The sequence below is a fragment of the Myotis brandtii genome, unplaced genomic scaffold (genome assembly GCF_000412655.1).
Source record: "Myotis brandtii unplaced genomic scaffold, ASM41265v1 scaffold382, whole genome shotgun sequence".
Lineage (NCBI taxonomy): Eukaryota > Metazoa > Chordata > Mammalia > Chiroptera > Vespertilionidae > Myotis > Myotis brandtii.
The window spans coordinates 1,171,782-1,181,455 of record NW_005364671.1 but is presented as its reverse complement, the minus strand read 5'-3'; the positions used below and the strand labels follow the sequence as shown (position 1 = coordinate 1,181,455).

Genomic DNA, 9,674 nt, shown 5'->3' with positions numbered 1-9,674 from the left:
ATATATATATATATTTTATTGATTTCAGAGAGGAAGGGAGAAGGAGAGAGATAGAAACATCAATGATGAGAGAGAATCACTGCTAGGCTGCCTCCTGCACTCCCCCCACTGGGATTGAGCCTGCAACCCGGGCATATGCTCTCACCTGACCAGGAATCGAATCGTGACCTCCTGGTTCATAGGTCGACGCTCAACCACTGAGCCATGCTAGTCAGGCAAAACCCAGGAAATTTAGACTACAGACCTTACTCAGATTATACTAGGTTGCATGTACTTAGCTTATTGTTGTCTTTGTGTATAATTCTATGTCATTTTATCATATGTATAGATTTGTATAACTGCCACCTTAGTTAACATACAGAATGATTCCATCACCACAAAGGAAATTCCTTATGCTATCCTTCATAGTCACTCCCTCCTTCCTTTCCCTAACCTCTCGCAACCATTAATATGTTCTCCATCTCTATAATTCCTTCATTTCCAGAATGTTACAAATTGAACCATATAGCATGTGGCCTTTTAATATTGGCTTTTCTTCATTTATCATAATATTCTTAAAATCTCCCCAAATCATTCATGTATTAATAGGTTTATTTTTCTTTTCTACTGCTGAGTAGTATAACATTGTGTGAATGTACCATAGTTTGTTTAACCATTTACCTATTAAGGAATATTTGGTTTTGTTTCCAATTAGGAGCTATTACAAAATAAAGATGCTATGGACATTTGTGTACAGGATTTTCTAGAAAACTGTGGTACATCTACACAATAGAATACTATGCTGCTGTAAAAAAGAAGGAATTCTTACCATTTGCAACAGCATGGATGGAACTGGAGAGCATTATGCTAAGTGAAATAAGCCAGTTAATGAAAGAAAAATACCACATGATCTCACTCATTTATGGATAATAAAGACCATTATAAACTAATGAACAAAAATAGATACAGAGGCAGAGCAGCATTGAACAGACTGTCAAACTACAGCAGGAAGCCTGGGGACAGTTGGGGGCAGGGTAAGAGATCAACTGAAGAATTTGTATGCTTGCATATAAGCATAACCAATGGACACAAGACACTGGGGGGTAGGGGAGGCCAGGGGAATGTCAAGGGGGAAAAGAAAAGGAGACATATGTAATACTCTTTGTAATACTTTAAGCAATAAAACAAAATTTAAAAAACAACAACCGTAAGATTTAGTTACTCTAGCAGTAGTTCTCAACCTTCCTAATGCCGCGACCCTTTAATACAGTTCCTCATGTTGTGGTGACCCCCAACCATAAAATTATTTTCGTTGCTACTTCATAACTGTAATTTTGCTACTGTTATGAATCGTAATGTAAATATCTGATATGCAGGATGTATTTTCAGGGGTCACGACCCACAGGTTGAGAACCACTGCTACAGTAAATGCCTGGGAGTGCAGCTGCTGGGTAATATGGCATGCTTAATTTTTTTTTGATTCTTTTTTTTTTATTAGTTAAGGTATTACAAATGTGTCCTCATCCCCCCCATTAACCTCCAACCCCCCCCCCCCCACCCCCATCCCACCACACACTCATGCTCCCATCCCCCTGTTGTCCATGTCCATTGGTTTGGCTTATATACATGTATACAAGTCCTTCGGTTGATCTCTTCCCCTTACCCCCGCCCTCCCCTACTTTCCTTCTGGGGATTGATAGCCTGATCGCTGTTTCTCAGTCTTTGGATCTGTCCCTTTTCATCAGTCTATGTTGTTCTCTATAATCCACAAATGAGTGAGATCATGTGGTATTTATCTTTCTCTGACTGGCTTATTTCACTTAGCATAATGCTCTCCAGATCCATCCATCCTGTTGCAAAAGGCAAGAGTTCCTTTTTTTTTTTTTACCACAGCATAGTATTCCATTGTGTAGATGTACCACAGTTTTCTAATCCACTCCTCTGCTGAAGGGCACTTAGGCTGTTTCCAAATCTTAGCTATGGTGAATTGTGCATGCTTAATTTTTTAAGAAACTACCAGCTTCATTTCCAGAGTGACTATACCATATTACATGCCCACTAGTAATGAAGATGAGATCCACATATTTTTCACATCCTAACCATGATTTGGTACTATAAATATTTTATCCATTCTAAAATATGTGTAGTGATGTTGAACAGTTTATCATATTTTTATTTTTCATCCATATATCTTCTTTGGTGAAGTGTCTGTCCGAGTTTTTTGTGCATCTAATTGGATTACTTATTTCTTACTGTTGAATTTAGAGAGTTCATTGTATATTCTGGATACAAATCTTTTTGTCAGATATCTTCTTGTTGTCTTTGTATATAATTCTATGTCATTTTATCATATGTATAGATTTATATAACAAATTTTTAAAATATTTGATTTACAAATATTTTCTCTCATTCAGTGTTTTCATCCTCTTAACAGGGAATTTTGCAAAGCATAAGTTTTTAATTTGGAAAGTCCAATTTATTCATTTTTCCTCTTTGGATTATGCTTTTAGTGTCATGTCCAACAAGGATTTGCTTCTATGTTCTTTTCTAAAAGTTTTCTAGTTTTAGTTTGTTTTCTATACAGCAGCTTTGTTGAGATATAATTTTCATACCATACAATTTGCCTGTTTAAAGTGTATAATTCAGTGGTTTTAGATATTCACAGAGTTGTAGAGCCATCTTCACAATCAATTTAGAACACTTTCATCACCTCAAAAAGAAATTCCATACCCTTAGCAATCACCGCCCCTGCATTTTCCCCCAACTGTCCTAGGCCTAGACAACCATTAATTCTGTATCTATAGATTTGCTTGCTCTGGACATTTCTTATAAATAGGAGCATACAATAGATAGTTTTTTGTATCTGGCTCTTTCATTTTGCATAATATTTTCAAAGTTCATCCATGTTATTGCATATATCAGTGCGTCATTCTTTTTCATAGCTGAATAATATATCTTTTTTATAAGCTTTTATCGAATAACTAGAGGCCTGGTGCATGTAATTCATGCACTGGAGGAGTTGGGGGTCACTCAGCCCGGCCTGTGCCCTCTTGCAATCAGATATCCCTCTTGTAGTTGAGGACTCTCACAGTCTGGGACCCCTCACTCCTTACTGCCTGCCTGCAGCGGAAATGGGAGAGGCTCTCACCACTGCCTCTGTGCTTGCCAGGCATGAGCCTGGCTTCTGGCTGAGCGGTACTCCCCCTGTGGGAGCACACTGACCACCAAGAGGCAGCTCCTGTGTTGAGCATCTGCCCCCTGGTGGTCAGTGCATGTTATAGTGACCGACCGTTCCACCGTTCGGTCGTTTTGCATGTTAGGGTTTTATTATATAGGATATTTCATTGTATAGATATACCACATTTTGTTTATCCATTTATCAGCTGAAGAACATTTGGGTTTTTTACACTTTTTGACTATCCATATATATAAAAACCTAAGCAACTGTTCAACCATTCGACTGGTCGCTATGACGCGCACTGACCACCAAGAGGCAGACGCTCAACGCAGGAGCTGCCAAGCTGCAGTGACTTGGCAGCAGCAGTTCTCGGGCGATGCACCCTGAAACCAGAGAGGAAGGAGCCCAATTCCTCTTGGGGCCGGGTGCGATTCCACCTTCGGCCGTGGGTTATGTTGTTGCTGGGTCACTGTCAGCCCTAAATCTGGTTTACTGCACACTTGCATTTGCGTTCCAGCCCCTGTATGACAGCAACTTTGCAGAGTGCCCTCTCACACTCTGGGACCGCTCGGCGGATGCTGGACAGCCAGTTTTGGCCCAATCCCCGCAGGCCAGGCTAAGGGACCCCACCTGCCAGAGGGATCCCGCTCACTCTGCAGATGCCGGGGAGGGACCATGGGAAGGTTGGTTCCAGGGTGTGTCCGGCCCATCTTGCCCAGTCCCGCCCTGCCGGCCACCTTCTAATTAATTTCCTTTCAATGTACACGAATCCATGCACCAGGTCACTAGTATTAGATATGAGGTTTAGATCAAAGTTAATTTTGGGGGGGCTACTGGTGTCTAATTGTTCCAGTAATGTTTATTGAAAAAGCTTTTGCAACTTTTGTCAAAAATCTGTTGGGCTATATGTGTAGGTCTATTTCTGGATTTTTCTATCTGCACCATTGATCTGTATGTTTAGCACTACCAATACCATACTCTGGCTGTATAGTGGGTCATCAAATTGAGTAGCATGTTTCCTCTAATTTAATTCTTCTTTTTCAACGTTGTTGTAGCTTTCCTTGTTCTTTTTGCCTGTCACATAAATTTTAAGATAAACTTATCTCTACCTACAAAAAATCTTGTTGAGATTGGAATGGGAATTACATTTGGTTTATAGATTAGTTTTTAGTGAACTGCTGATTTTACTAAAACTGTTGTTTATATTGACCTGTGTTCTGTGTTTTTTGCAGATTTTCTTCATACACAATCTTGTTATCTGCAAAACACATCAGTTTTACTTTTTTTTCAATCTTTATGCTTTTATTTTATTTTCTCATCTTATCCCATTGGGTAGGACCTCCACTATAAATATGAATAGAAGTGTTGAGAGCAGATATTCTTTTTATATTTCTAATCTTAGAATACATTTAGCTCTTCACCATTAAGTAGGAGGTTAGCTATGGGATTTTTAGAGATGAATATTGTCAAGTTAAGGAAATTCCTTTCTATTCTTAGTTTACTGAAAGGTTTTTTTTTTTTAATCAATAAGTAGTTCTGAATTTTGCCAAATGCTTTTTCTGCATCTTTTGAAATTGTTCACATGGGTTTTCTCTTTTATTTTGTTAATGTGGATTACATTGAATTTCAAATGTTAAACCAACCTGTATTCCTAGGAAAAAACCTCATTGGATTTGATTTACTAATATATTTTAAATAATTTTTGCATCTATGTTTACAAGTGATATTATTCTGTAATTTTCTTATCTTGTAATATCTTTGTTAAACATTAATATCAATTATTCACAAAATGAATGGAAAGTGCTTCCATTTAATCTCTGTTAAGTTTATTGGCATACAATTTTTAATAGCATCTTCTTATTCTTCTAATATCTGTAGAATTTTTAGTTATGGCACTTTATTTCTGATTATAGTATTGTTAGGGAGTTTTCAATTTTATTATTCTTAGACTTTTCTTTTTTTCTAATATAAGCATTTAATATTCACATTCCATCCAAGCATTGCTTTTGCTTCCCACAAATTTTTATTTTTGTTTTCATCATTATTCAGTTCAAAATATTTTGAAAGTTCTTTTCTTCATCTTTCATGATATTGGCATTTTTGAACAATACAGGCCAGTTATTTTATAGACCATAGACTGTTCCTCAATTTGACTTTTCCTTGTGATCAAATTCAGTTTATCGCATCTAGAGGCATAGAGTGTTCATCTGCTCTTCATTAGTAATTTTAGCTAATCACAAAGATGATGTCTGTTCTTCCCCACAATATATTATTATTCCTATTTTTATCCTAGCAATTAATAAAGAATCTGTGGTGGCACTTTGAAACCATGTGAATACACTTCTTTTCATCAAACTCTACATATTAGCTATAGAAATTATTCTTGCCTGAGCTAGTCTTTACAAAACTATAGCAAAGTGACGATCTTTCTAATTCTACCATCTGCTTATCATTTGGCTTCTACTGTGAAGAAGATGCTCTCTTTCTTATTTTTATTTATTTATTATCAGTATAGACTCATGGATTTCTATATATCAGCAGATCAAAATTCATTACTATCATTATTTTGATGCTCAAATTTTCACAAATTTAACCAGTGGGCACCCTTTCAAGACTGTTCCTCTCTTTTCGTTTTTTGTTTTGTTTTGTTTTTTTTGTTCCTCTCTTTTTGATATGTCCCCATATTTTTAGAGTCCTTCTGATACTATAGCATCATTTTTAATAGTTGAAAGAATTTTTATTGTACTAATATCTATGCAATAAAATACATTTACCTATTTCCTAAGAATTTTAATTTTAGGTTTTGAAAATACTAAATAATGTTGTGATGAGTATATTACAATATTTACACAAATCCAAAGTTATTTATTTGGCATAATTAATTTCTAGAAGTAGATTTGTTAAATTGCTCTCTGGAGAAATTCTACTTATTTATATGTAACAAATATAAGAATGCCCATTTTATTATTACCTTAGTTTGGGTAGAATTTAAATCAGTCCAGGGTTTTACTCTGTGGTTCCCAGACCAGCAATATCAGTATTACCTGGGAACCTGTTAGAAATACAGAGTCTAATGAGTCAGAATATGTATTTTAACAAGCTCCTCAGATAATACAGTGGCACATTGATGTGTGAGAAGCAATGTTCTAAAATAATTTATATAGGAGTCACAAATTGAATTGGTCCTAAATTTAGGCAAGGTAAGATCAGCAGCCTATACTGGCATTTATATTAACAAAAGGTGAAAGTGACAAAGAAGTGAAGTTGGTTATTGAAAAAGTGGTAGAGGCCTGGTGCATGAAATTCGTGCAGGGGTAGGGTCCCTAGGCCTGGCTGGCAATCAGGGCCAATCAGGTTCTCTGCCGCCCTGCTTCCCCACCTCCTCATTCCCTTGCTATCACTGGTCACCCGCCATGTTCCGCGCCACCCCCTGGTGGTCAGCGCACATCATAATGAGCAAGCGAACTCCTGGTCTCCTGGTCGAATTCCCGAGAGGACACTTTGCATATTAGCTTTATATATATATCCTATATATGTACTATATCCTAAGCAAGCCCATTGTAGGGGGTGGGGGGGGGGGTACACAGGACAATGCAGATCAGCACAACACTGTTTCCCCAGAACACAAAAGACAATTTCTCTCTCCAGCCTCAACTTCATCTGCTCCATCCCAAACACCGTGTGCACTAGCATTGGTTTTCTAGTGGTCGAAGGTAACCTGCATCAGAAACAGTTGCGGTGTATGTTACAGTGCATATTCCCAGAGAACATGTTTCAGTAGGGACTGATGTTATACTCAAGAATCATCATTTTAACAAGCACACAGATGGTTCTCATGTCCTGAAGCTTGAGAACTACTACAACATCACACTTCCCACAACACATCTGGAATGTATTGTTTCATCAAATGTTTTATTTGCTTCACAAGAATAGTTGCATTTTTATAAAAGCCTTCAGCCAGAATTAACTTTGTTGTTGTTATTAGTTAATGAAATGAGTAAGTCTAGGAATTCTAATTACTTTGTTAGCTCTCTCTAGTTCTAACCAAGTGACTCTAAGTGAGGATGGAGAGAAGTAATCCTGCTTAATTCTATTTCACCCTTTGAATCCCTATCCTGAAGACTGCCTTCATGAACCAGTCCACATTCTTTTCAGATGAACCTCAACACTTTTTCTTTTCTGTCAATAAATTTTGGTGAAGTAAATTCTTATCATGGAAGAAAACATTATTCCATCAAAAATTTGTTAGAATATATTATTCTTAAGTATTAAGTCAAATATATTAAAGAAATTATTTTAAAACTATTCAGTTTTTAAATACAAATAACTTTTTTATATAGGAGGAGCAAAGAAAAAAGGAAACAGCACATTTAAAAGGTACTTGTTCTCAAAAATTTATTAGAAGAAATTGTAATCAACTTAGAGCAATTCATATCTTAAAAAAATCAAGAGGCTATCCTAAATGTTATGAGTATTTTTAAAAACTATAAAAATTCAAGGAAAACCTTAATTTATTAGTATGTGAATGGGCATATATTTTTTAGAAAACAAAACTTGCAATGTTATATCTTAAATTAAAATGTGAAATTTTAATTTTTGTTCCTTATTTATACCCAAAGGTATCATAGTCATTGCCATGTAGTAATGCCAGAGGGTCAAAAGACCTGAGTGTTTTATAACCCTTTAAATAGTATATATTATGTTTAGTGTCTCAAAATATTATCCTCCTACATAATTTTAGAAATACTAAGTATAAAATGTAACAAGGTATTTAAAAGAGCTTTAAAAATTATTACACATTAATGTCAAAAGTTAATATGTAAAATATAGTAAAAGATGTTTTAGGATATTGTAGACATGTGATCTTCTCTAAAGCAACATTTTAAATACCAACTTTCAGCATAAATAATATAATAAGAGAAGCATGAGATTAGAGTAACAAAAATCTAGATTGAAGTCCATTTTGCATCTGATCTGTGGTGAGTTGTTTCTCTAATTCTCAGTCTTCTCTTGTAAAATGGTGCGAATAATAACTATCGTAAAGGGTTACTGAGAGTATAAATGAAATATGGAAATCTATCGAACTGCTTTGTAATTGTAAGACACTATAGGAATATTAGTTGTTACTTTTATTGGTATAAAGCCAACTCAAAGGCCCTTTCCACTGCAGACCAAACATTTTGTAATCTGCCTACTCAAGGAGGCATCTATTTTTTTTTTTTTAAATAAGGCAATATTTAGCTATACATAGTTAAGAAACTGTCTTTTCTAATTTTAAGGGATATTCCAGAACTGATATATCTACCCTATTTAGAATCTTCTTCTGTTTATAGCTTGATTTTATTTAGAATAGACTTTCTACTCTTGATTATCATAAAAATATTGCTAATTCCCAATTACATATTAAACATTGTACATATGAAGATAGCAACTCAGAATTTTCACTATATCATCATCCTGTCCATTATAACCCTAAAAAGATTCTTTTTAAAATCCTCACCCGAAGATATGTTTATTGAGTTTAGTGAGGGTAAGGAAGAGAGAGAGAAAGAGAGAAACATTGATCAGTTGCTTCCCAAATGGGCCCCAACGGGGATGGAACTCACAACCTAGGTATGTGCCCTGACTGGGAATCAAACCTGCAACCTTTTGGTGTACAGGGCGATGCTCCAACCCACTGAGCCACACCAACCAGGGCAAGATTCTAATTTTTAACAGAAACATTGTCCTTATAATTAAGATTTGGCTCATGAATCTGTAATATTCATAGTAAATCTAATTTTCTTTTACAGCAAGTAAAGACCACTCTAAAGAGGAATACTGCCTTGCAACAAAAAAGGTCATTTATGACCCTACAGAGACCAGCTCAACAGCAAAGAGCAGCAATACATCCTTAAACTCATCGACGTTACCATCCGATTCTTACTACAGTGAAACTATAGAAGCAGCTGATGACTGGTATTCTGATGACTCTCTAGTGAAAAGGAGCTCTGCAATATCTTTTCTCAAGGAACCTCTAATGGAAAAAGGATTTCCATACCCGTCAACCACTCCATTAGAAGAATGTACTGAATATGACACTTTATGATGATAAAAATATGACAGCATTAAGGAAATATTTTCAGGAAGAAATACGGAGGTTGAAATATAAAACCTTCAACATAATATTGAATGACTTTCTTTTTGGAACTTTGTATACACTAAAATCAGTAGAGTTAAAACTGAATCACTAGCTTCTGAGTCTCTTAACATGTCCATGCTAATATTGCTTTTCTTTTCTTTTTTTCTTTTTCTTTTTTTTTTACCATAGAGTGGTCTTATTTCCCTTGCTGATTCTTATTCCTAAGAACAAAATTACAGGAAGAACTAGAGTAATATCATGAATATTAAGCTTAACTCCTTGTATCTCATCAAAGGACATAATAAATAGTACAAAATAATGCAAGTGCATTTCATAATACAGAAGGAATACTTTAAGAAATCTTCAGGTCAGATATTTTTTAATTGATTTTTAGAG

General features: G+C 35.5%; 1 protein-coding gene across 1 annotated transcript in view; it reads left to right on the top strand.

Moving 5' to 3' along the window:
- Positions 1-9,377, top strand: part of LOC102239106 (chromosome unknown open reading frame, human C1orf185) — a 28,837-nt gene extending 19,460 nt beyond the window's left edge. Inside the window, exons 4-5 of the mRNA XM_005872525.2 lie at positions 7,498-7,534; positions 8,950-9,377. Of these exons, the coding sequence (XP_005872587.1) occupies positions 7,498-7,534; positions 8,950-9,245 (333 nt within the window). The 3' untranslated portion in view covers positions 9,246-9,377. The remainder of the gene's footprint in view (positions 1-7,497; positions 7,535-8,949) is intronic.
- The last annotated feature ends 297 nt before the right edge of the window (positions 9,378-9,674 follow it).